Here is a 27,465-nt window from a genome sequence, read left to right as displayed (position 1 = left end):
AAAAATGCACCTGGGAAAGCACCAGAAGATGGCCTGAGGGTTTAGGCTCCTGCCACCCACATGGAGGACCCAGATGGAATTCCAGGCTCCTGGCTTTGGCTTCACCCAGCCCCAGCTGTTGGGAAATGAACTAGTGGCTGGAAGATCTGTCTCTCCTGTTAACTCTGCTTTTCAAACAAATAAATCTTAAAAACAAAAACAAAACAAATAAAAACTTCTGTGGGTAGCCAAATCTGTAGATGCTCAAGTCCCTTATATTCAATGTCACGGTTTTTGCATAACTCTACACACATTCTCCTATGTACTTTAACTACACCGCACACAGTTGAGACTTAGAATGAACAATGCCCAAATGACAAGCACTAAGACAGAGGATCTGTGAAATGGTAAACCGTCTTTACAATTTCATATTTAAATGGATTCCACATACTGCTTGGAGTAGCACCAGTCTTATTTTTGGAAACTTGCTGATTTTTTTTCCTGAATATCTATAATCTACCACTGGTAATCTACTACCACTGGATGAGTCCTTGGGTAAGAAGGGCTGATTGTATTGTTTTATAAAATTCTCAGTGTAAATTATAATTCTTACTGTATGGACTGTAGTAAAAAAAATATGAAAGCCACTGAGTCAGGAGAAAAATGTTTTAGTATAGAAATGAGGAACATAAGGTTCAAACTGACTGCCAGTCACCTTTCAATAACGTGCAAATTCCTTTAAACCATTAACATATTTCTTAGGCACAAACAAAAAAGCAGCATTGTCACACTGGAAAAAAATCATTTTTTTCATCAAGTTTACAATATACAGTGGTATACACAGAGTAGACACAAGACACAGTGATAATTCAGGCTCTAATTATTTCTGACCAACACTGAAGTTCAGCTAACAAACCACAACCAAGGGGGAAAAATTATCAGCTTTATATATCAAGTCTGAAAATCCTAAAATTTAACATAATCCCAACTAAATCTACTAGTGAAAAACAAGTGACTTTGTAATATTCTGGAGAGTCCCAAAGAACTGATTTCCAATTTGGGCCTGGCCACATGAATGACTCTGGGCAAGTAATGTTATACATGCTACCCCTAGCATGTCACCCAGCACAGGGCATGTGTACAACGAACATGACTCACTGCAGCATCCCCTCACCATCCCAGCCAGAGGAAACTATGAAATCCCCCTGTACAGAGTAACAGCAGCCCCCAAAATGTACAAGAACCTCTTAGAAGGCCTAAGTACACTAGGAAAAGCTAATACTTGCCAGTAGTTTTGAGTTTGGCTTTTTACCTCATCATTAGCTGAATGACTATAAGAAAGTCTAAACACGATGGCCATCCTGCTGCACAATATATAGAAGACCAAGATAAAAAGTACTCAAAATTATGAAAAAGCATCTAGTCTGGTCTCTTATACTAGAAAAGAATTTCAAGAGAAATTAGGGAATAAGGACATTTGGCCTGACACCTGTGGACTGGGTTTGGGGATTAGTCAAAGTGACACACTACCCTGCTTTTTATTCACAGTAGCATAAATCCTGACAGATGTCTCAGTTTGCTTTGTGTTGCTATATCAGACCACCACAGACTAGCAATTAACAAGGAAAATAGATCTCACTGTTCTGGAGGCTGGGAAGTCCAATTTTAAGGTGTTGAATCTTGTGACAGCCTTTGTGTGGCGCCATCCCATGGTAGAAGGAGGCCAAAAGCTTTTCTGACAGCCCAACTCTCTTGATGACAGAATTCATTCATTCAAGAGAAACAGAACTCTCATGACCTAATCAACTCTTGTTAAGACCCACTTTCAACATGTTACGTTGGGGATTAAATTTCCAACATAGGGGCCCACACTGTGGCGCAGTAGGTTAATCTTCCAGTAGTGCGGCAACCTGTATGGGCGCCGGTTCTAGTCCTAGCTGCTCCTCTTCCGATCCAGCTCTCTGCTATGGCCTGAAAAAGCAGAAGATGGCCCAAGTCCTTGGGCCTCTGCACCTACATGGGAGACCCAGAAGAAGCTCCTGGCTTCGGATCGGCACAGCTCCAGCTGTTGTGGCCATTTGGGGAGTGAACCAGCAGATGGAAGACCTTTCTCTCTACCTCTCAAATAAATATTTTTTTAAAAAAATTTCCAACATAAATTTCTAACATAGGAACTTTGGGGGGCAAACTCAATCCAGATCAGTAAGAAACTTCTCACCTTTTAAGATTTTTTTAAAATTTGAAAAAGTGGGGATTAACAGTTCTCACTTCACCTTAGTTGTTAGATTTAAATATTGACTGTATATAAATCTCTTGGCCCAGTACTGATACATAACAGTAAATAAGCAATACTCATACACTCTCTCATACACATGCAGAAACTTTTATGGTTTACTAATAACTTTTCTCTATTCCATCTACTACTCAAATGCCAGAGATATCTTTATAGCAAAATGACAGTATCAATTTTCTTTTAAAAAATTATTTATTATTTGAAAGGCAGAGAAAAAGGTCTTATGTCCGCTGGTTCACTCCCCAAATGGCCACAACTGCCAGGGCTGGGCTGGTCCAGAGCCAGGAGCCTCCGCTGGGTTCACCACTTAGGTGCAGGGGCCCAAGGACCCTGGCCATCCTCTACTGCCTTCTCAGGCCATAGCAGAGTTGGACCAGAAGTGGAGCAGCCAGAACTCAAACCAGAGCCCATTTGGGATGCTGACACCACAGGCAGCACCTTAACCCACTATGATACAGCGCTGGCTCTGTAGTATCAAAATTTTTTAAAAAGGAGATCTTTGTATTGAATCTAGTACTTGAATCAAAGTCAGAACTGCTTGTACTATATCTGGCAGAGATCCTCTAGCTGTACAGGCTTAATAATTTCCAACTGATCAGCTCTAGTGGTGACAGTGTTGTTGTTGTTTTTTTTTTTTAATTTACTTATTTGAGAGTTACAGAGAGGAGAGAGAAAAGGTCTTCCACTAAATGGTCGAAACAGCTGGAACTGGGCTGATCTGATGCCAAAAGCCAGGAGCCTCTTGCAGTCTCCCACAAGGATGTGGGAGCCCAAGGACTCAGGCCATCTTCTACTGTATTCGTAGGCCATTGTAGAGCTAGATGGGAAGATGAGCAGCCAGGACACCTACGGGATGTGGTGCTGCAGGCAGCAGCTTTACCCTCTATGTCATAGCGTTGGTCCCTACAGTATTCTTTTTACTGATCCCAAATCTTCCTTCTGATACCTTACCTTTCCTGTTCTAATTCTATCCCTTGAGAACTACATCTTTCTTTATGATAAAATGTTTGAAGGTAACTAGCATGTTTTCCTCTCATCGTCATTGAATGTTTTTTAAAAAGATTTATTTATTTGCAAGACACAGACAGACAGAGAATATCTTCTACCTGCTAGTTCATTTCCCCAACAGCCAGGGCTGGGATGAACCGAAAGCCAGGAGCTTCTTCCAGGTCTCTCTCCCACGTGGGTGGCAAGGACCCAAGTACTTGGGCCATTTTTCACTGCTTTCCCAGGTACACCAGCAGGAAGCTGAATCAGAAATGGAGCAGCTGGGACCCAAACCAGCCTGCCTTCCTTAAACATGAAGGGTTCTCGATCTGATTATCTTTGTTAATTTCTTTGAATTATGACATCCCAATATGTGCAGGATTCAGATGTACTCTGGTGTTAATGTGATCTAAGAATGAACTGGCTTTTTAATCAGTTTTCTATTTTTATGGTAACAAATTATGATAGATCACATGGCTAAGAACAACAAAGTTTTCAGGTCAGAATCTCACTAGCCCAAAATCAAGGTGTCTAATTTCTTTCTGTAGGCTCTAGGCAACAATCATTCCATGTACTTTCCAGCCTTTACAGGGTATCTACCTAACTTTCGCTCCTAGTCTCTTGCTCCATCTTCAAAGCCAGTAGAATAGCATCTTTTCCCCTCTTTGGTCTCTTCTTCCATTGTCTTATTTCCTTCTCTGACTCCTGCCTCTCTTGTATAAATAAGGTTCTTTGGGATGACACAGGGTCCATCCAAATAACCCAACCTAAGCAACCCATCTCAAGACCCTTAACTTAATCATATCCCCGAAGTCTCTTTTCCATATAAGGTAACATACTCATGGCTTCTAGAAACCAGGTCATGGATGTCTTTGAAGGGGGTGGTAGTATTATGTATTACTTCTTTAAATAGCACTTTATTCTTTGTTTACTCACATGTGTAATCAACAAAAATCATCAGATTGTTTTCACAGGGATCTCTATCAAACTACATCTTCATATTGTCTTTGTGTTGGTTTTTGACAGCCCCTTCAATCTATTCATGTAGTGTGTAAATAATTTTCTGCTATTTGATAGTGTATCTGTTCCAATCATCTTATAAATTTCATGCATTCACCTTGTATGCCTTCCTACAAGTCATAAAATTAGAAAAAAAAATCAAAATAATATGAGGGGCAGACCCTGTGGCGGTTTGCATCCTGGCTGCTCCACTTCCGATCCAGCTCTCTGCTGTGGCCTGGGAGAAAGCAGAAGACAGCCCAAGTGACCCCTGCACCCATGTGGGAGACCTGAAGGCGCTCCTAGCTTCAGATCAGTACAGGCTCCGGCCGCTGCGGTCATTTGGGGAGTGAACCAGTGGATAGATTTCTCTATCTCTGCCTCTCTGTAACTCTGCCTTTCAAATAAAATAAATAAATCAAAACAACAGGCAAAAACTTAAAAAAATGATCCTACTTGTAGGATTATTTTAAGTAATATTCCTTGGAGATTTACTGCCAGTCAGCTAAACCCCAGTACTCTCATCCTGCCTATATTTTTCTGATTTACTCACATTGCAGCCATATCCACTATCAGTGAAATTTCTGGTATATACTCTTCAAAAGACATAATACACTTTACAACAGCAAGAAGCTTAACTTGTTATAAATTGTGAGTCTGTTTTGGCTCTTAGTGATAAGCAATTTCTTGAAATTCATAAAACAAACCATTTAACAGAACTGACAGAAAATCACAAACTGGTATATTCTAGAATATGCCTTTTCCTGTTTTTGAAATTAGGATTTCAAGGTAATGACAAAAAGTAAAAGGCTACATACTTTTTTTTGTTTAAATTCCTCAAGCAGTATTTCCTTCTTATATTACTCCCAATGAGATACTTATCTATATCTTTCTTTCCCTTGAATCTTTAAAATTTGCTGTCTTTAAGTTTATTTTGTAATGAATAATACTAGTTATAACCAGTATTTCTTTTCCTATTATGACCTCCAAGATGACAAAGCAATTTTCCCTTAAGCTTCTGTTATTAATATTTAATTACAAAGTTTAATTTAAAGGAAAAAAATAGAGATTCTTCCCAAAACTATACTTACTGTAACACGTTGGCAGGCACCCAATCTCCTTATTACATGCAGATATTAAGAGTTTCAACCATTTGATTTAATGTTATCAGACACACTAGCTCAAATCAAACCAAGAGTTAAATTCAACACAACTTTAATGTTTATTAGTGACACATAAACACTTTATGAAACCTTTCACTAAATTTTTTAACAAAAGCCAATGATCTTCTGAAAAGATACTTTTTCCATCTAATTATTGCCTGGAGACAACTACATTAAACGCTTATTGCTAAAACTACTCTAGTTTCAGAATGTAGAGAAACATTTTACAAAACAAATATATACTTTGGGCAAAATTATAATATTAGAAATGAAACCATTTTAGGTGAACTACTTAAATTTCTATGCGCTTTAGGAAAATGGAATATGGCAAATAGTTTAAACTTCATCAGCATTATTTCTCTTTCTACCCAAGACCTGTTACCATTTGCTGATCTAATTTTCTAGGCAGTTAATTTATGACTTACTCTATAAAGTAAGCCTAATGTACTCATTGGTTCCTCCCCTACAATTTCCATTCAAACTTTTCACTTTGAGACCCAAGGTTGCAATCTCCTTACCAGGGCTTTTAACCCATTTAGCTCCAGTATGTAGCAATGGGTCATTTTCCATTCCTTACCTCCATTTTGATACACTGAGTTGCAATCAGCCCATAGCTCCTCCCTCTCCTTACTCAAGAAATAAGCAGATGGGAATTTTAGGAAATGCCCAGTGTTATATCCTTGCTATTGCTTTAATTCACTAGCACAGGTGCCCAGATTTCAAGATCACATTTATCATGCTCGATAGTGAACTTCTGTGTACCCTCAAAGTTGGCTACGAAATATTTTTGTGAAATAAATATTTCCTTCTAGATTTTAATAGAAGAAATAAAAATTGGTTCCAGAATATAAAATCACATGATATGAGGGAAATTTTTTTTAAAAGTTAGCACTTTTTTAAGTTTTTTTTTTTTTTGGTTCACCCTCCAATGGCCGGCGCACCGCACCGATCCGAAGGCAGGAGCCAGGTGCTTATCCTGGTCTCCCATGGGGTGCAGGGCCCAAGCACTTGGGCCATCCTCCACTGCACTCCCGGGCCACAGCAGAGAGCTGGCCTGGAAGAGGGGCAACCGGACAGAATCCGGTGCCCTGACCGGGACTAGAACCCAGTGTGCCGGCGCCGCAAGGCAGAGGATTAGCCTAGTGCGCCACGGCGCCGGAAAAGTTAGCATTTCTAAAATCCATAAATTAAAAATTCAAATTGCTGAGTATAACCACTCAAAAAAAAAAAAACCACATAAATTTAAGTTTTAAACAACTATCAGGACCGGTGCTGTGGCACAGCAGGTGAAGCCACTGCCTATAACGCTAGCATCCCATATGGGTATCTGTTTGAGTCCTGGATGCTCCACTTCCAATCCAGCTCCCTGCTAATGTGCCTGGGAAAAGCAGTGGAAGATGATCTAAGTGCTTGGCTCCCCACCACCCTTGTGGGAGACCCAGTTAAAGCTCCTGGCTCACAGCCAACTGGGGAGTGAGCCAGCAGATGGAAGAACTCTCTCCCCCTTGCTCTGTAACTCTCTCAAATAAATAATCTTTAAAAAAAAAACAACTGACTGTGTATGCTATTACTGTGGATGACTTAAAAATTTAGCCAAACTGTTTTCTTTGACAAATCCTTCCCTAAGTACTGTTTCAATGGTATCAGGGACTACCAACTTCAAATGTATAAGATACTCATTGAGCCATCTTCCTTTCTATAAAATCTAACATTAAGGATAAGTTGCTCATCTAGTTTTCTTACCTTTAAAATACAGAGAACATAAAGACATGCAAAACCCTAACCCATTAGCTGGCACCTGGTTGTTGTTTAATGAGCACATGCAGGATTCTTTTCCTGTCCTTCCCTTGAACTGTTCCATCACTGGATCACTTCTTAAAATATCACTTCAAAACTAAAGATAACTTATTAGGTTCAAGATCACAAAATTTACATAGCCAGGTAGCAGGATTAGCCTACTGAGCTGCGGCGCCGGCTCATATATTTTTAACAAATGAATTTTTAAAAGTTTACATTAATTGAGCCGGCGCCGTGGCTCAATAGGCTAATCCTCCACCTTGCGGCGCCGGCACACCGGGTTCTAGTCCCGGTCGGGGCGCCGGATTCTGTCCCGGTTGCCCCTCTTCCAGGCCAGCTCTCTGCTGTGGCCAGGGAGTGCAGTGGAGGATGGCCCAGGTGCTTGGGCCCTGCACCCCATGGGAGACCAGGAAAAGCACCTGGATCCTGGCTCCTGCCATCGGATCAGCGCGGTGCGCCGGCTGCAGCGGCGGCCATTGGAGGGTGAACCAACGGCAAAAGGAAGACCTTTCTCTCTGTCTCTCTCTCTCACTGTCCACTCTGCCTGTCAAAAAAAAAATAAAAAAATAAAAAAAAAGTTTACATTAATTTTATCAAATATATCCTTATATATTTAAACTTAGACAACGATAACAGCCCTTTAGAAAGATTTTGATATATCTCCAACTGAATCCCAAATTTGGTTGTCCTTTCTAAAGTGACTTATATTCAGCATATTTCAATTTAGAGTGAACCAGGTAATACAGGGCCATTAAAATTTAAAGATTATTTTATTTGCTTACTGAAAGTTTATGTTACTTTTTTAAAGATTTACTTACATGGAAGGCAAATTTTTAAAAATTTGCGAGGTAGAGTTACTGAAAGTGAGAGGGAAAGACACAGAGAAAGGTCTTCCGTCCGTTGGTTTACTCCCCAATGGCAGCAACGGTCAGAGCTGTGCCAATCTGAAGCCAGGAGCCAGGAGCTTCTCCCAGTCTTCCATGTGGGTGCAGGGGCCCAAAGCGCTTGGGCCATCTTCCACTGCTTTCCCAGGCCACAACAGAGAGCTGGATTGGAAGAGGAGCAGCCAGGACTAGAACCAGTGCCCATATGGGATGCTGGCACTGCAGGCGGAGGATTAACCTACTGCCCCACGGTGCCAGCCTCAAGCAGGATCTTAGAATTGCTACTTTATGCCCCAAATGGCTGCAAAAGGCCAGGATTGAGCCAGGGTAAAGCCAGAAGCTTCATCAGGCTCTCCCACATTGCTGCAGGGACCCAAGTACTTGGGCCATCTTCCAATGTTTTCCCAGGTAGAGCTGGATCGCAAGTGGAGCGGTTGGACTTCGAACAGGTGCCCATATGGGATGCCAGCTAATGTGCCACACCACAATGTCAGCCCCTACTCATTTCTTTTAAGCAGAGTATTATAATTCTACTTCAGCTAAGACTTAGCCCTTACAAAGTCGGCAGCAAGAAACAAAGCGGAAAAACCCATGGTAAAGTGCAGAGAGATACACTGGTGCTATTCTAGAGGGAGACTTAGACAATATGGTTTGGCAACTACTGCTCTTATTCACAGCACATGTACATAGGGTAATGTCTGCAGGCAGCAACTAGGTAAACTGGCTTGGGACTCTAGCTATAATAAAATGTTTAGCCAGTTTGTTCTTTTATCATCAAGCAGTGACAATTCTAAGTAATATAAGGGATAAAACATTCTTTTCCCCCAAAATACTTTGTTGACTGAGAGACTAAGTTTTATTTATTTTTTTAAAGATTTATTTATTTGAAAGAGTTACACAGAGAGAGGAGAGGTAGAGGCAGAGGCAGAGGGGGAGAGGTCCTCCATCCAATGGCTTACTCCCCAGCTGGCTGCAATGGCCAGAGCTGCGCAGATTCGAAGCCAGGAGCCAAGGAGCTTCCTCTGGATCTCCCACACGGGTGTAGGGGCCCATGAACTGGGGCCATTTTCTACTGCTTTCCCAGGCCATAGTAGAGAGCTGGATAGGAAGCAGGAGCAGCTGGGACTCAAACCGGAGCCCATATGGGATGCTGGCACTTCAGGCCAGGGCGTTAACTCCCTGCACCACCGCGCTAGCCCGAGACTAAGTTTTAAATTATTGCTGTGGTTATTATTGAATTTTTAACGTTATAAATGTCAAATTTGCATTTTTATTACATATCCTTTAATAAGCTATCAATTCTGAGTGAAGTTTGTTGGGAAACTTCCCAGTCACATGGTCAGTTCCCCACTCATGCGGATTCCCTGCTCATTTGGAGAGTCAGCGCAGAAAGTTTCAGGACTCTTGAATTTTCCTCAGGCTCCGCCTGTACTTGACCCTGCAGTATATATCCTGTGATAAACAGTGCATTTAAAATATGATAGTTGGGTGCCATTTTTCTTCCCTGATGTATTTTTTCCTGGTACAAATATTTACCAACAGCCAGAATCAACCTTGAACAAATAAAAAGTAGAATACAAAGCTGTAAAAGCAAAGAACCTTTAGAGAATTTCATTACTAAACAACAAAGTGCATGGAAGTAGACACTTACAAAAAAAGTGTTTACTAGGTATGACAGAAATTTACATTGAGTGGAAAAAGTCCTTTCAGAGAAATTTTTTGAGGGAAGAAATATGTCAAAGTCACTAGAATCATAAACATGGTGGGTAACATTGTGATTTCAGAATGTATTGTGAAACAGGCTGCTATATAAATGCCTGCCAAACATAACCTTATGCCGAAGCCTTCCTCATCATTTGTACATCTGTTGCTTCACTGTGCAACTTTTTATAATTAAAACAAAAAGTGTTCTTTAAGTATAAGGCAGATTAATAAACCTAGCTATAACTGTCTACTGAATGGAAATACAACTATGCAAAGATCTGTTTTAATGGTCATTGACAAATCTTTGTAAGTTTAGGCTTAAAAATAAACCGGCATCATAGCTCAATAGGTTAATCCTCCGCCTGCGGCGCTGGCACCCCGGGTTCTGTCCCAGGTTCTGTCCCGGTTGCTCCTCTTCCAGTCCAGCTCTCTGCTGTGGCCCGGGAGTTTAGTGGAGGATGGCCCAAGTGCTTGGGCCCTGCACCCGCATGGGAGACCAGGAGAAGCACCTGACTCCTGGCTTCGGATCAGCACGGTGCGCTGGCCACAACGGCCATTGGGGGCTGAACCAACGGAAAAAGGAAGACCTTTCTCTCTGTCTCTCTCTGTCACTGTCCACTCTGCCTGTCAAACAAAAAAAACCCGTAATATTAATTTCATTCATTATTCTGACAGACCAGTTATGAATACTATTTTACTTTTCGAAAAAACATACTAATGCATTTCACAAGTATTAACTACTTTTCCCCCATTACAATTTTTTTTTTTGTAACTGGTATTATTCTGTGTGTTTACATGTATAAAAAATCAAGTTTCTTTTCTGGACACTTTTATTATTCATTTTATTATTTCTGACAATTCTGTTGAAGGGGTGTATTTGAAAAAAAATCAGCTCTGGATGTCAATATATTTATTGCACCACTGTTCTATGGTATCTTTCAACTGGGATTACAGGTGCATGCAGATTTATATCAATCTGCTCAAGGCCAGCGCTGTGGCTCACAAGGCTAATCCTCCGCCTGTGGCGCTGGCACTCCGGGTTCTAGTCCCAGTCGGGGCGCTGGATTCTGTCCCTGTTGCCCTTCTTCCAATCCAGCTCTCCGCTGTGGCCCGGAAGTGCAGTGGAGGATGGCACAGGTCCTTGGGCCCTGCACCTGCATGGGAGACCAGGAGAAGGCGCCTGGCTCCAGGCTTCGGAGCCGCGGTGCGCCGGCCTTGGTGGCCATTGAGAGGTGAACCAACGGAAAAGGAAGACCTTTCTCTCTTTCTCTCACTGTCCACTCTGTCAAAAAAGAAAAAAAAAAAAAAAAAAAAAGAATTTGCCCCACTCCTGCAAATACCCTAGCTTCTAATTCTTTACTACTGTGTTGAGTGCTTCATTAGAGTATCAAGATTTCTATATGCAAGTTATCTCTGTCTTTACAAGTGAAGAGCTCTTTGAAATGTAATCAATAAACCAAATACCAAACAAGATGAAGGTACAATTATAATACTGTTTGTGAAATCTCTTCTAGTTCTCAAACAAATCGCAATACACTGCTAATTATACTTTAAATATTTCTTTAAACACATAAATATAGTTCTTAGTCTAAGTTCAAAACAGATCCCAGTAAGACCTATCCTAAAGCAAATTTAATAATTACCCATTTCTACCTTTTCTGTGGCTTGGCAAGAATACAATACTAATTAACCACCAATGTTATCAAAATTTTGAACTGTTAACAGGTAGGGTGCTTATTCTATTTACCTGACAACCTAATACAGTTTGTTTTTAACTTATCATTAAAGCAGTATGTTGTTGCTCTGAAGTAGGATTAAAAATGACTTAGCATATTGTCTCAACAAATGTAATGAGTAAAACTAAAGGTTCATAATTTCATATATTACCAACATCTATTTAAAATCAGATGTGAATGTGTGAAGATATCTAGAGAAAAGTTACCTGGAATGCTGAGGTAAATTACACTGGTTTATGATCAATAGCAGAGAATAACCTGCAATTTGTATCTGGGAAAAGTAAAACAAACCAATACAATTTCCTATTATTACATACAGTTTTATCTTCAATTCTTTTTTTAAGATTTTATTTATTTATTTGACAAGTCAAGAGTTACAGAAAGGCAGAGCAAGAGAGAGAGAGAGAGAGGTCTTCCTTCTGTTGGTTCACTCCCCAACTGGCTGCAACGGCTGGAGCTGTGCTGATCCGAAGCTGGGAGCCAGGACCTTCTTCCGGGTCTCCCATATGGGATGCCAGTGCTGCCGACTGGTGCTTTAACCCACTGTGCCACAGCGCCGGCCCCCTGAATTCTGTTTCATAAGATTCAGTAACCAAATCCACCCCCTATCTCTTTCTCAATCCCTTGCTAACTGTGCATGTAATTTTTTCTGATACAAAATATTCAACAAAATTGTAGTCTAAAAAGAGGGATATTTTCACAAAGAACATCAGGAATAAATGATGCTAGAGAATGCTCTGAAGAGCCAGCTAATTCTTTATAAAACCAGACTTCACTATAAAACCAGACTTCTGGCTGGTGCTGTGGTGTGGTAGGCTAAGCCTATGCCTGTGGCACTGGTATTCCATGAGTGCTGGTTTGTCCCGGCTGCTCCTCTCTCCATCCAGCTCTCTGCTATGGCCTGGGAAAGCAGCAGCAGATGGCCCAAGTGCTTGGACCCCTGTACTCATGTGGGAGATCCAGAAGAAGCTCCCGGCTCCTGGCTTTGGATCAGCACAGCTCTGGCTGCTGTGGGCATTTGGGGAGTGAACCAGTGATGGAAGACCTTTTTCTGTCTCTGTCTGTAACTCTATCTCTCAAAAGAAAATCTTAAAAACAAACAAACCAAAAAAAGACTTAATGTTGAAAGAGATTAAGAATTTCCTCAGATTCAAGAGGAAGAAAACTTTAACTTTTAATTATCCAAAAACTCCTGAAGGGTAGGCATTTGGTCTAGTAGTTAAGATGCCTTGGGGCCAGCGCTGTGGCACAATGGGTTAAATCCCCAGCTGTTCCACTTTCAATCCAGCTCTCTGCTACGGCCTGGGAAAGCAGTAGGTCGCCCAGGTCCTTGGGCCCCTGCACCTGCGTGGGAGACCTGGGAGAAGCTCCTGGCTTCAGATAGGCTCAGCTCTGGCCGTCATGGTCATCTGAGGAGTGAACTAGTGGATGGAAGTCCTTTCTCTCTCTCTCTTTAAAAAAAAAAAAAAAAAAGAGAGAGAGAGAGAGAGATGCTTATACACCATATTGGAACATCTAGGTTTAATTCCTTTTTCCTGCCAATGCAGACTCTGAGAGGCAAAAAGTGATGGCTCAAGTAATTGGGTCCCTGCTGCCCTTGTGGGAGACCTAGATTGCTCTCCCAGCTCCTGGCTTTGGCCTGGCTCAGTCCTGGCCATTGCAGGCATTTGGGAGTCTCCTGAGCTTTCTCTTGTCTCTTGAACGAAAAAAGAAAAGAAAAATTCCAAGGAACAGCACAACATGGTGACAAGAACAATTTCCAATTTTTACTTTAACTGTTCACCTAGTCTTCTTCCACACTCTTCCACAATAAGAACTCTGAATTCTTTGTGCATTTCTTAGAGAAGAAATGTTCAAAATAAATAAATAAAATTACAGGTTAAAAAATTTATCTAACAAGGCATCCTCATCAGATTATCTAAACTCTACAAGACAGTCATCAACAAGTCAAATATGTTAATAGCCACACATAACAATTTACAGTGAAAATAGTAGAGGGCAGCAAATCCCCCACTGAGATGCAGAACTCAACTGTTCCTTTTGGTCAGGGGAATGGGTCAAGACTGAAAGTCCAACTGGATAAGTGTTCCAGAGTTGATTAGTACATTAAATATTTACAAAGTATAATTTATGTCCGATTTTAAAGGTAAATTACTATGTATGTTTTCTTCTTGTTTTTACCACAGCTTTAAATGTGCATCACTTCAGCACCTCAATACTGCAAAAAGTAATCTAAGGAACCCTCAGAGTCTGAGTCCCTTTCAGTTGTCTCTAAGGTCAAAACTGTTTTTATAATGTAACTAAGACACTTCCTGTCTTTTTAATTAATTTTCTCACAAGTATATTATAAAATAATATTTTCCAAGGGCTACCTGATATGTGTTATTACAAGAGAATGGAAAAGTAGATGTGAGAGTAAAGGTTTCATTAAATCAAAGTTCATATGAAACTTGCAAAATGAAAAACAATGCCACTCTTCTAATTTTTTGTTTTGGAACATTATTTTTCATTAAAAATTATATTTATGCTAATGTGTAATGATAATCTGTAATTATTTAATAATTACTATTTTACCAATTTTATTTTAATATTTTAATGAATTAAGTACATTTCTCGATTTAAGCTATGCAAATAGTAGATAAAACCCACAAATAGTAATTAACAAAAAAATCTGTGCTCCTGAACTTCTATGAATTTAAAGGGGTCAAAAAACTAAGTTTGAAAAGACTCGTCCTAGAGAAATTCTTACATGTACACAAGGAGATAACGTTTGAGAAAGTTCCTTGTAGTCTGTCAGCAAAAGAGGAACTAAATCTAAAGTGTTAATGTTTGAGCCAAAAAAGCACACTGCAGGACAACTGTCAATTCTTTCCTCTGTACTATTTTTGCATTTTAATTAACAGCTTAAAATAAAATTATAGGTGGTGCAAAAAAGTGGGATGGGCAAGACATTCTTCTGGATTAAGGGAACACTGAATAAAGGCTAAAAATACAATGAGTTCCAATCCATAACTTTTGTTCATTCTACCAACACCATACTCTTCACATTAAGTATATAAACAGAATTAAAGACTCAACGTTTATTATATTGTTGTGTGAACACCACAGAACACACTAACACAAACAGCTACAATGCTACTAGGCAATGCAATCTTGAGACCACCTTCATATATTGCATCAGTCACTGACCAAAAACATTAACTGCAAAACTGATCCCTGATTCTGCTTCATTCATCTTCTGATCTTTCACAACACTTAATATAATGCCTTGCTGCAAAAATTCTCCAAATATCCTGTTAAATATTTAAGAATCTCAACTTTCTTGGGGCTGGTACAATACAGTGAGTTAAGCTGCCACTTGTTTGACACCAGCATCTCACTTGGCGGTGCTGGTTCCAGTCCAGGCCACTCCACTTCCAATCCAGCTACCTGCTAATGTACCTGGAAAGGCACTGGAGGATGGCCCAAACTGGGGTCCCTGCCACACATGTAGGAGACCAGGACTGAGTTCCTGGTTTTGGCTTCAGCCTGGCCCAGCCCTGGCTGTTGTGGGCACGTTGAGGAGTAAAGAGGACACAAGATCACTTTGTGTCTCTGCCTTTGTCACTCTTATCTTTCAAATAAATAATCTTCCAAAACAAAACACACTGGGGCCAGCCTTGTAGCATAGCTGGTGAGGCCATTGCCTGAGTTGATGGCATCCCATATGGGTGCAGGTTTGTGTCTGCTCCATTTCCAATCCAGCTCCCTGATAACGGACTGGGAAAAGCAGCAGAAGATAGCCTGAGTGCTTGGGCCCCTGCTACCCCATGGTGGAGATCTGCAGGAGGCTCTTGGCTCCTGGCAGTTGCAGTCATTTGGGCAGTGAACCAGCAGATGGACGATTTCTCTCTCTGCATCTCTCCCTCTCTCTGTAACTCTTTCAAATAATTTTTTAAATCTCACCTTTCTTATTGTGTATCAAAGACAGACTTCCTTTTACCTATGCTTCTGATCTTTCTCTTTCCTCTTATCTAGTTTTGCTCCAAATTAACCACAGCCTCTTTGCTGTTTGTTTGACACTGCTTTTCTAAACCCCATTCCCTCCAAATGCTCAAGCTTCTACTATCAATCTAATAGAGACCAAGGTTTGAACATCACTAAAACTAAAACCTTACAATACAAGGGGTATCCAAAACAATTAATGCAAAATGTGTATTATGACAAAACCTATGGATGGATTTCAAATTTTTCTATCAAAATGATCTCTAAAGTCCACTTTTCGGTGAACTTTATGATGTATCCCTGCATACACAGTAAAAGCCCATGAATTGCCTGGCACCAGCGCACTCTACATTGTTACCTGCTCTCTCCTCTTTCTATCCTTGTAGCAACTTTTCCCTCAAAACCAAACTTCCAAAGAGACTATCTGCTACCTCATATTTCCTCATCGCCCATCATCTCTCAACTAAAACTTTATTAATCTCAAAATCTTCAGTATCCTTTTCTGAAGTCTTTAACTTACAATGACTCTTCTGGTATCATGCAAAATTCTATCTTTAGGGAGCAATTGCGATCGAGAAATTTGCACTCAAATCCTAGCTCTATCATCAGTTAGCAGTATGTCCTTAGGTGAATTATTATTTAACTTCCTTGGAAATCAGTTTCCTCATCTATAACTGGGCATCTAGAGAGTTGTGGGACTATCTTCCGCTGCTTTTCCCAGCCCGTTATCAGGGAGCTGGATTGGAAATGGAGCAGACACAAATCTGCAGTTAATGTTTTGGATATACAAAGTGTCAGGCTATAAATGTTCTGATTTCCTTTTTCTCCCCCTTCTCAATTTTCTCCCATGTGCATCCAAGTGCTTCCTGGTCATCTCCTTTCTATCTCTTGGCTGCTTCCAAGTTTGAGTTCTAGATGTCCAATAGCTTGCCAAAAATTTCCATATGACTATTTGATACATGTCAACCTGTTCAAAAATCAAACATTTTCTTCTCCATTAACTATACCTTTAATGACTGCCTGACTTGCATTAATGGTATCACTATTCTCTTAGGACTTAGTATTTAGGGGCAAAAGGTGTCTATACCCTACCATAAGCCAAGGATTCCCTCTTCTCCATTTCCACTACAGACTTGTCAAGTTCAGGCTTTACTAACCTCTCCTACCTCAGTCCCCAATCTGCTAGTCTTCCTCAAGTCTGTGCCTCCTGCAACACTATAAATCGAGTAGTTCTGATATCACTCTACTACTTAAAGCCTTTGAGGTTAGCACTGTGGCACACTGGGCTAACCCACAGCCTGCGATGCCAACATCCCATACAGACTCTAGTTTGAGTTTCTGCTACTCCACATCCAATCCAATTTCCTGCTAATGTGCCTAGGAAAGCAGCAGAAGATGGCCCAAGTCCTTGGGTTTCTGCACCCACACAGGAGACCTGGATAGAAACTGGCCCAGCCATGGCCACTGCAGCCGTTTGAGGAGCAAACCACAGGATGGAAGATCTCTCTCTCTCTCTCCTTCTCTTTGTGGTGCTTCCTTTCAAATAAATGAATCTAAAAGAGAGGGGAGAAGAGAGGAGGGGAGGGGGAAGGGGAGGGGGAAGAGAAGGGGGAAGAGAAGGGGGAAGAGAAGAGAAGGGGGAAGAGAGGAGGAGGAAAGGAGAAGGAATTCAAACACATGAGATAGATCTGAAACTGTCAGGCCCCAAACTACCACCTTTACTTTCCAGCAGGCTCAGGAAACAAACTACTAGTTATTTCTCAGTTTGCCCTTCAATCTCCCTTTCTTAACTTGCCGATATCTGACAGAAGATGCCAAAACTGACAGAGGATGGTGGCCTAGCAGTTAAGCCTCTGGTTTTTAGGATGCCTGGTTTCTGGCCCCAGCCTACTGCTAATGCAGACTCTGGAGGACAGCAGTGATGGCTCAAGTGGCTGAAGGTTCCTGCCACCTATGTGATAGACCTAACTGAGTTCCCAGTTCTGTGCCAGCCACCCAACACCCAGAACCACTGTGGGCAGCTAGGGACCCAACTAGTTGATGGGGGCAGGGGCTGTGTGCTGTCTCCCCTCCTCCCTCTCATTTTGTCTAAACAAAAATATTATTGAAAACTTGGGAAACTGATACATTCTCTCCCCAAGTCTTCACTGATCCTCCATGGTCATGCCACAGCACATTACATGGGTCCCAAAGGAAGCTCTTCTAACACTTATTAAAGTTATTTGCCTATGTATTCAGTCCTTAGATTAGACACCTCAGTGACAGGGACCTGCAGTCTCTGTATTCAGTATTCAGGATACAGCTGTACAGCTGAGCAGGCTCTCAAAAGTATGTCAAATGAAAATGATTTGGGAACGGACCAATAATATCTGATAAAGGGCAGAAAAGCACGACAACTCAAACAGGTACAAAAAGATGGGTTTTAAAGTTAGAATAACTGCTCTAAAAGAAACTTGCAATTTAGCAAGAGAGGTGCACTCGCAGCATACACATAAAGTAAAAGCAATCTGAATTCATATACACTAGGAATAGAAATGAAAATGAATAATGAACAATAAAACGCTCATTTCGGACATTTAAAAGAAAGGTCACAATAGCATTTCTTTTTTCAAGGAGCCAATACCAATCCTAACTTTGGCTTTTCAAAAGTAAAAACTTTTTCAGGATTAAGATACTCTGTTTAATGTGCTTGATATCAACCTCAAAAATACCTCAACCAGAACTAAACATTTCTGATCCTAAGGATACAGTTAAAAGCAGCCTCACTCATTTAAAAACATTCAATAGTTAAGTTTCTAACCTGTGAGAAAAATCTGCTTGAAATCATTTAACAATCCTTGTGTTATCTGCATTAATTCTCACTCACTCAAGTATCTGTCAGGCACCTGCTACGGTGAGATGGGTGCTGGCTTTTTGGTGGGGAGGAGAGGGGGGACTCCCTGCCCTCAATGAGCCAACATTCCAGTAAACTTTACCTTTAAGAAACAAACTCAACTTTGAACCCTGAAATATATGCAGCATTATCCCAAAGTCCCTGGCAGTCAAAAATCAGGAAATATTTTATTTTGAAAATCATCACTATTCACCTTCTACAAGACACTGTCCAATAGCAGTCCCAATTATTACCTTTAAGACTTTTCATGTACCCATCAGCGGAAGAAAAAGCATTTTCTGTATAATCTGTATGGCAATAAATGGTCTCAACTGCTCACAACTAAGGGTCCCTTATTACGTCACTGCAAATCGGTAGGAAAATTATGGCACGAAAATTCACAAGTGGAACTATAGTATATCTCACTTAAAGATGCAGCAAGTTTTTAAGGCCGCATCAACACCTCTCGAACTACTACATCTGATTTTTCTTTAGTACTTGAAAAAGGAGGATAATCCAATTCAACCCGTGACGACGGTTTCCCATTCTGCAACCGCATTTTAAAGCATCAATGGTCAAGCCCTCTCCCCCCAAATCGACCGGATAAACGGGTCGGATCCACTCTGCCCTCCAAAAGCAGCACCTGGAACGATTAGGGATCCAACCCGAGAACTTTAAAAAGGGCAGGCAGCTTGGTTCCCGCTTTTGGGAGGTTTTCACATGCAAATGTTCCCGAAGGAGGGGGCTGGGATTAACTACCTCGGGAGAAGGTGCGAGGGTGGGGAACGGGAGGCCAACGCCGGCTTTCCCGCCGACCAAGGCGGAGCAAGTACTCTCCCATTCAACTTTGTTAAGTGTCACGCTGGGGCCACAGAGCCTGTAAGAGGGTTACGCTCGCAACTTGGAAAGATACGGAGCCTCCCCCCACCGCCACCCCGCGTTTATTAACTCCATCTCCAAAGTGTGTGATTCCTGGAGGAGGGGGACGCACGCCCTCCGCCGCCCGGGATCAGAGTCCAAGCGCCGACGCGCCGCGCGGCCAGAGCAACAGGAGAGCCCAGGCCGCCGCTCCGCCGGCCCCGCGACCGGCAGATGCTCCCGCTCCCCGCCCCCAACCCCACACGCCCGCCCGCGCTCCGCGCTCCGGCCGGCTCCCGGCACCGCGAAGCCTTTCACCCGGCTGGGAGCAGGCAGCGGGGCAGAGCGAGCGAGCGAGCGCGCCGGGATCCGATAGAGGGAGAAGTTCGAGGAGCCGAGGCCGGGCGAGGGAGGGCGGCCCCAGGTCGGTGCCCCCTCGGGGTGGGCGGTGGGGGAGGGGTGTGGGGTCAGTTCCCGTGGTCGCCCCGACCGCTCCTGGGCCACAAGGCCGCTCCGCGCAGGCCCCGACGCCCCGGAACCGGGACAGGAAGCGTCCCCACCCGGACCCAAGCTTTAAACCTCCGGCGGCGGGAGAAACGGGCCCCGGCTCCGCAGCAGGCCCGGCACCCCGTGCCCCCGAACACCCCTCACCTCCTGGTTGAAGGCGTTGACGGCGTCCATGTTCGCGCTGCGGCGGCGGCGGCTGCTCCGGGCCCGCCGGTCACATAGACCTCGCGCCGCGGCGGAGCGGGGCTGAGGAACCGGCCGGGCCTAGGGGCTTGGGGGGAGGCGACGAGCTGAGCGCAGCCCGAGGCTGAGCAGGAAGGGGCTGCGGCCGAGGCAGGCGGCGGAGGCAGAGGCGGAGGGTGGCGGGCCCGCACTCAGTCCCGTTCGCTGGCTGAGGAATAGGAGGCGGCGGCGGCGGCGCTGGGCTCCAACATGTCCGTTTGGCGGCGGCGGCTGCGCCCTGCGTCTCGCTGACACGGCCCCCGCGCCCTCACGCACTGGCCCACACTGGCCCGGCCGGCGAGCGGGCGGGCCTCTCTCTCTCTCTCTCCTCTCTCTCCCTCTCGCCAGCGGGATGGCGGCAGCGGCCCGAGTCCACGCCGCGCGGGGCACCCTGGGACGGCTCGGGCCTCCCGGCGCTTCCTGTGCCGGGCGCCCGCCCCGCCCCGCCCCGCCCCGCCCGCCCCGCCCGCCCGCGCTGGCCCCGCCCCGCGCGCCCGGCCGCTGGCGCGTGACGCCGGGAGGCCGGGCGCTTTCCCGCCGGCGGTGCCCGCGGGCCGGGAGGCTGCGGGGCGCTGGCGCCGAGCCCCGGTGAAGGGCGCCGGCGAGCGCGCGGGCTGCCGGGGACGAGCGGTTGCGTCCGCGCGGCGCCGCCGGGGTGCGTTTTTGTGAGCCGGTCGTTGCGGACGCGGGGCCGCCGGCGCTCCGCGGCCTGGAACAAAGGGCGCAGGGACCTCACGCCGGCCCGCCGGGCGAGCATGGGCAGGCTCCCGTGCGCTCCGCCGGAGGAACAGCCCGCGCCGAGGCGGCCCCGCGACCGCCCTTGTCCGCGCGGCTGGTTGTGCTCCGGCTGAGGCGCCGGGGCTGGGTTTCCACAGAGGCCTGAGGGGGCCCCGGGGCGGCCGTGTGCCACGCGGGGAGGAGTGGGTTCGCGGAACCGAGTCGGTTCCTCGCTGGCGGAAACGGGGCCTTAATTCGCTCTCCTTGCTGTTGGCCGGGCACCGTAGGAGGTGTTGGGAGATTTGGACTTGAATGAGTGTTTCTGCCTACGGACACCTCAGTGTAGCGGAGAGAGGGCAGGCTAACGAGCAGATAATTATCAGAGTGGTTAGCAGAGCCTTGGGGAACAAAGAAGATACCCGACTGCAAGTCCAGGAAGGCTTCCCGGAGGAGGTAGCTCGGACCTAGGCTACCTGGAGGAGGAGGAGGGAGGAGATCTGTCAGGTGGATTAAGAGAGGGGGGAGCCATGAGATGAGGCCCTAAGGGGGTCTTTGCCCTTCATCAGAGTTTGGAATTTATCCCCAAGGCGGTGGGGGGCGGGTGTCACTGAAAGATTTGAGAAAGATGGGGTTGTGCTGAATGTTCCCAGAGGAGTGGCGCGGGGGGGGGGGGGGGGGGTTCGGCCCTGGCCCCTGGAAGCGGGATTGTCAAGGAGGATGCCAAGGGCTTCTGGGCTGAGGAGTGGCGGAGGCTGTGGTGTATGCGGCCACCTAGGGAATTTATGGAGTGCAAGACGCGAGTTGGAGGGAAGGCGGAGTAATGGTGACTCCTTGTGGACCGGTTACCCGGTGCCAGGGCCTGCCTGGCATGCTAGTCTGTCTTTTGTTTGATCTCTGCCTCAAGCTTTGTGGGAGGTGGCTATTAGTCCCGCCCTGGTTTTATAGTTGAGGGAGTGAGTCCTCATTCAGTTAAGTAACCTGCCCAAGGTCACACAGCCTGGTGAGTTCCGCCTGGGGCCGGTGGAGTTTGAGCTGCCCCTGGGACACGTGCGGGAGGATGTCTGGGAGGCAGTTGGGTAAACAGGTGTGGAGTGAAGAGAGATGGCTTCGAGGGTGTAGACCTCTGGGTGTCCTCGTGGGAAGGCAGGTAGGGAAGGGGTAAGAAGAGGTGGAGAAAGGCCTGGGAGACGCACAGCAAGATCAGAATGAGAAGGTGCCTGCTGCATTTAGTCGTGGAGGTCATCCTGCATGTGGCTGGAGTGGCGAGGGCAAGCGCAGAAGCTGAACCGCTGAGCTTTGCAGAGGGGAAGGCAGGCAGGAGACGTTAGACAGAAACTTGGCTGTCAGGACACCAGGAAGCTGCAAGACTTTGCTTGTTTTTTTTGTTTGTTTGTTTTTGTTTTGTTTTGTTTCGTTTTTAAGGTGAAAGAAAGATACCCTTAATCATTTCCCAGAGCGACAGACCCCAGATGGTTATGCTGAGGTTCACTTTTTTTTTTTTTTTAAGATGTATTTATTTGAAAGAGTTAACACAGGAGAGGGAGAGAGAGGTCTTCCATTCACTGGTTCACTCCCTAATTGGCTGCAACAGCCGGGGCTATGCCAATCCGAAGCCAGGAGCCAGGAGCTTCTTCCAGTCTCCCACACGAGTACAAGAGCCCAAGGACTGGGGCCATCTTCCACTGCTTTCCCAGGCCACAGCAGAGAGCTGATTTGAAAGAGGAGCAGCCGGGACTAGAACCGGCTCCCAGATGAGATGCTGGCACCACAGGCAGAGGTTTAGTGCACTGTGCCACAGCACTGGCCCCAAGGTTCACTTTCTATCTCTGCATTATTACTCTCTCTCCCCCATGAGTTATGATTTCCAAACCCATGCTGTCATCCTCAGCACTACCCATGTTGCGTTAGACAGTGCCCTTGGCTGAGCTGTTAAGGCACTGCTGAAGATGCCTGCATCCTCTGGTGGAGTGCCTGGATTTGATCCCCAGCTGCAGCTCCTGTCTCCAGCTTGGTTCTAATGCAGACCCTGTGAAGAAGTAGTAATGGCTCAAAGAGTTAGGTCCCTGTTGTCTACCAGTTGCAGTCCAAGATACCTACAGCATGTTTCCAGCCTAGTGCCAGGACACAATCTAAGTTGTGTGGTTAGCTGGATATATCTGGAAACAAACATGGGGGCCCAGCACTGTGGCATAGTGGGTAAAGCCACTGCCTGCAGTGCGGGCATCCCATATGGGTGCTGGTTCAAGTCTTGGCTGCTCCTCTTCCTATCCAGCTCTCTGCTAATGACCTGGAAAGGCAGAGGAAGATGGCTCAAGTCCTTGGGCCTGTGACCTGTGTGGGAGACCTGTAAGAAGCTCCTGGATCCTGGCTTTGGACTGGTCCAGCTCTGGCTGTTCTGTGAAAGGGAAGGTCCCCACAAAACACAAACACTGGAGTAAGGGAAAAGGTTTATTGTCGGGTGGAGGAAACCTTACAGGCTGCCTCTCCGTGCATGAGAGAGCAGCAGCCTGTATTCGGAGAACAGGTCTCGTATAGCTTTGCAGAGGTAAGGAAGTGGGAGCGGTGAATCCCGTTAGGGTGGGGGTGGGGCTGATGCTTGCAATTGGGCCATTTGGTCATCTGACTTCTAGTAAGCCAGGCTGGGCTTGGGAAGATGGCACCATTTTACTAACATTGTGGCCATCTGGGGAGTGAACCAGTGGATGGAAGACCTCTCTCTTTCTGCCTTTGCCTCTCTGTACCTCTGCCTTTCAAATAAATAATAATAAATACTTCTTAAAGAAACGAATACACTGGGCCTTTGTTCTCACAGAAGAGCCCTCCCTGCCTCTCCCTGTAGGCAGGCATGATTTGCACCTAGTTGATGTTGGGACATCATTTGTTTTGCTCGTTCATCACTTATTACTACCTTTTTGTCTCAGATGAACCTTCTTCGTGCCAGGATCCACGCTAAAGAACGTTCCTGCTCTCCTCCCAGCTGGTCTGAACATCTCCCACTAAAAAATGCTCCCATGATGCACTGTGGCGCTTCTTACCTTGTAGCTTGTATTGCTATTTGAAAAAAAGCATTGCAGCATTTTCACACCATGTGGTCCTGCCTACTCCTACCTCTTTCTGTGCACCGTGGTGGAACTTAAAAAGGGACCCAGAAACCAATGAGATTTTCCCCCTCTCCCCAGTTCATACAAGCAGTCTTCTTTCCTGCTGTGCATCGGGGAATTGATTTGGCCTAAGGCCAGGATAAAGTCTCGAGGTTGGAAAAGGTCTTTGGGGAAGGTGTTGAGTTTTGAGCTCTGCAATGATCTTTGAATGAGGGAATGATATTTTTCTGGGTATCAGCCTGCTGAGGTTTGAAAGCACAAAGAACAAGATTTGACTTCTAAGATCCAAGTGTTTAAGGTAGATAACTTAGATGTAAGAGGCTCTTTTCTGGGTAAGGTGGTTTTGTTTTTCTGTTGAGAGTGCTGAGGAGGAAGCTTTTACAAGCTATTGGAGACTGTGTTATCAGCGAGACTTTGGGCACCTGGGCAGCTTTCTCTAGCATTTTTCCATTCTGAAGACAGCTGCACCTCTACCTGCTCTGGGACATCTGGCAGCCATTTGCACAGCTGCTGCTGGACTTCCACCTCTACCTCTCCAGGCAGATGAGTCAGATCTTCCCATAGGAAATTTTTGGCAAGTGAAAAAGCTTGTGAAAAACTGTCCTTTGTGATTAGAGACCTTGAACCAGTAGGGATGCAGCCTCTTGAAAAGGAGGATCATAAATGGATGTGCCTGACAAAAATCAGCAAGATATTTTATCCACTTGCAAACTTACCTTCTTCCAAAGAACATGGAATTAAACAGATCCGTTTGTTCATGATGTGGATGTGAAAATAGACAGCACTGAAGAGCTGTTCTAAACATCGACATTTGAAAAGAAGTTGGTCAAATCCCTACTCAGAGGATGGAAAAGATGGCCTTCAAGAAGTGATATTCTGGTAAATTCTGTGCCCTTCACATGTCAGAACCTTTTCTTGAAAGGAGCTGGCTACAATCCCCAGGTATAGAGAACATGGAGAGAGGACATGTATAGATCAGGATCCAGGGGAAAATTAGTTCTTCTTAATATTTCCTATATCCTCTGAATAAAAATAAGTATAAAAATATGTTGAATGAGACGTCGTTCTCCCTGGTCTGCTTTCTTTCTCCGACCAGCTTTCTCCTCTCTTTGTTGCTCACCTTACACTTCTGTGTTTCCTCTGCCTCCACACTTAGGGACCTCAACTCTGTTGGTTTGGAACTGTCTTTCCAACTGCCTCCTGGGAAATTCCACATATGTCCCTTCCATCTCCAAGGGACCCACCTCTTTTTCTTGACAGCCTCTGTCTCATGCACCTTATGTTGATGCCAGGATAGTGGGACAATGAAGAAAACAGGAATTCCAAGAAGGACAAGCCTGTGGCAGTTGGGTGATGGGCTTTTAGGGATTCTTCATTTTTCCTTAAATTTTCAGTACTTCCCAGACTCCCTGTAGAAAATGTTTTACTTTTTATAGTAAGTAAACTCATTTCAAAAATCATGCAAGAAAGTATGCATTGGTAATTGTGGTCATGAGTACAACAGTGAGCCTATGAGTCAGTAATAAAGGAAAACATTTTATCTTGACCATTTCCTATCTTACCTAAGAATAGGAATTGGCAAGGGGGCCAGGGCAAGGATGGGGGAAGGAACTGGGCATGCCCACCTACTGTATCTGAGTGCTTGAGTTTGAGTTCCTGCTTCTAGAAAGTCATTCCAGCTTCCAGCTAGAAAAGACCCTGGGAGGCAGCAGGTGATGGGTCAAGTAATTGAGTTCCTGCCACCTACATGAGAGACTTGGACTGGGTTCCCAGCTCCCAGCTTTAACCCAGTCCATCCCTGGCAATTGTGGGCATTTGGGAAGTGAACCACTGGATAGGGTGCTCTTTCTTGCTCTTCCTTTCAAAAAAGAATAAACTTTAAAAAGGGGGATATGGTGGGTATTGTGGTACAGCAGGTTATTTTGCCCACATCCCATTTCTGAATGCCTGAGATTGAATCCCACCTCCACTTCCTATCCAGCTTCAAACTAATGTGCACCCTGAGAGGCAGCAGATAATGGCTCAAGTACCTGGGTCTCTGCCACCCATGTGTGAGATTCTGATGGAGTTCCTGGCTCTCAACTTTAGCCTGGCCCACCCACCACCTGGCTGTTGCAGGGATTTGGGGAGTGAACCAGTGGATGAAAGATCTCACTCTTGCTCTGCCTTTCAAATAATCAATAAATACATAAATAAGCTTTAAAAATCCAGTCTTAAGTGAAAATGTCACTTCTGGAACTGGGGTATCCCAATCCAACACTTGCCCTTTGTTCATTCACAAAATAAATATGAGCATCTGTTATGGTCAGGCATTGTGGGGTGAGCAAAAGCAGGTAAATGCCTTCCTCCTGGAGCTCCCCCCACCCCCAGTCTGACACCCTGTGTTGTTTTCGAGTATTTTTCAAGTGTCTATTGGCTATTTATACACTTTGTTTTCTTAAATGTGTATTCAAATCTTTTACCCTTTTTTAAAAAAGGGATCATTTGTCATCTAATTGGATTGTGTGAGTTCTTTATTTATCTGGATTCAACCCTTTGTTAGGTACACATATTGGGAATATTTCCTTCCAGTCTGTGACTTGCCTTTTCATTTTCTTTTTTTTTTTTTTTTTTTTTTTTTTTTTTTTTTTTTTTTGACAGGCAGAGTGGACAGTGAGAGAGAGAGACAGAGAGAAAGGTCTTCCTTTGCCATTGGTTCACCCTCCAATGGCCGCCGCGGCCGGCGCGCTGCGGCCGGCGCACCGCGCTGATCCGATGGCAGGAGCCAGGAGCCAGGTGCTTTTCCTGGTCTCCCATGGGGTGCAGGGCCCAAGCACTTGGGCCATGCTCCACTGCACTCCCTGGCCACAGCAGAGGGCTGGCCTGGAAGAGGGGCAACCGGGACAGAATCCGGCGCCCCGACCGGGACTAGAACCCGGTGTGCCGGCGCCGCTAGGCGGAGGATTAGCCTAGTGAGCCGCGGCGCCGGCCTTCATTTTCTTTTGAAAAGATGTTTTCAATTTCTAAAAATAGTTTATTTATTTAAGACAGAGAGACAGCAATCCCATCCACTGGTTCACTCCCCAAATGGCCACAATGGCTGAATCTGGGTTGGGGTTGAAATCTGGAGGCCAAAATGCAAATTAGCCACATTGGCCTCAGGGACCCAACCCCTGCAGCCTTCACCTGCTGCTTCCCGGGTGCCTATTAGCAGGGTTGGGAAAGGAGTGAATTGAAACCAGGTGCTCTGCTACTCAAGTGGGATGTGGGTGTCTTAACTGCTAGCCTAAACACCTACTGCCATATATATATATATATATATATATATTTTTTTTTTTTTTTTTGACAGGCAGAGTGGACAGTGAGAGAGAAAGGTCTTCCTTTTTGCTGTTGGTTTACCCTCCAATGGCCGCCGCGGCCGGCGCATTGCGCTGATCCGAAGCCAGGAGCCAGGTGCTTCTCCTGGTCTCCCATTCAGGTGCAGGGCCCAAGCACTTGGGCCATCCTTCACTGCACTCCCTGGCCACAGCAGAGAGCTGGACAGGAAGTGGAGCAACCGGGACAGAACCGGCGCCCCGACTGGGACTAGAACCTAGTGTGCCGGTGCTGCAGGCAGAGGATTAGCCTATTGAGCCATGATGCCGGCCCTGCCATATATTTTTAATTTTGATGAATAGAAGAAT

General features: G+C 45.1%; 1 protein-coding gene and 1 long non-coding RNA gene across 6 annotated transcripts in view; one reads left to right on the top strand and one right to left on the bottom strand.

Annotated features, from left to right (window-relative positions):
• The window catches only part of SCAF4 (SR-related CTD associated factor 4), a 64,501-nt gene extending 44,142 nt beyond the window's left edge, over positions 1–20,359 (bottom strand). For 3 of the 5 annotated variants that reach the window (XM_017347217.3, XM_051859485.2, XM_017347218.3), the window contains exon 1: positions 19,908–20,305. In XM_017347217.3, coding sequence (XP_017202706.2) covers positions 19,908–19,937 — 30 coding nt within the window. In that variant the 5' untranslated portion in view covers positions 19,938–20,305. Of the gene's footprint in view, positions 1–19,907 lie in introns of all 5 variants that reach the window. The other 2 variants (XM_008267178.4, XM_051859486.2) reach the window with 2 other exon arrangements.
• A 141-nt stretch (positions 20,360–20,500) lies between these two features.
• On the top strand, positions 20,501–24,862 carry LOC103350602 (uncharacterized). Its single transcript, XR_007924779.2, has 2 exons — positions 20,501–20,640; positions 23,624–24,862. It is a non-coding gene; the product is annotated as an uncharacterized lncRNA (long non-coding RNA).
• The last annotated feature ends 2,603 nt before the right edge of the window (positions 24,863–27,465 follow it).

The sequence above is a fragment of the Oryctolagus cuniculus genome, chromosome 4 (genome assembly GCF_964237555.1).
Source record: "Oryctolagus cuniculus chromosome 4, mOryCun1.1, whole genome shotgun sequence".
Taxonomy (NCBI): Eukaryota; Metazoa; Chordata; class Mammalia; order Lagomorpha; family Leporidae; genus Oryctolagus; species Oryctolagus cuniculus.
This window is presented reverse-complemented; position numbering and strand designations above follow the sequence as displayed.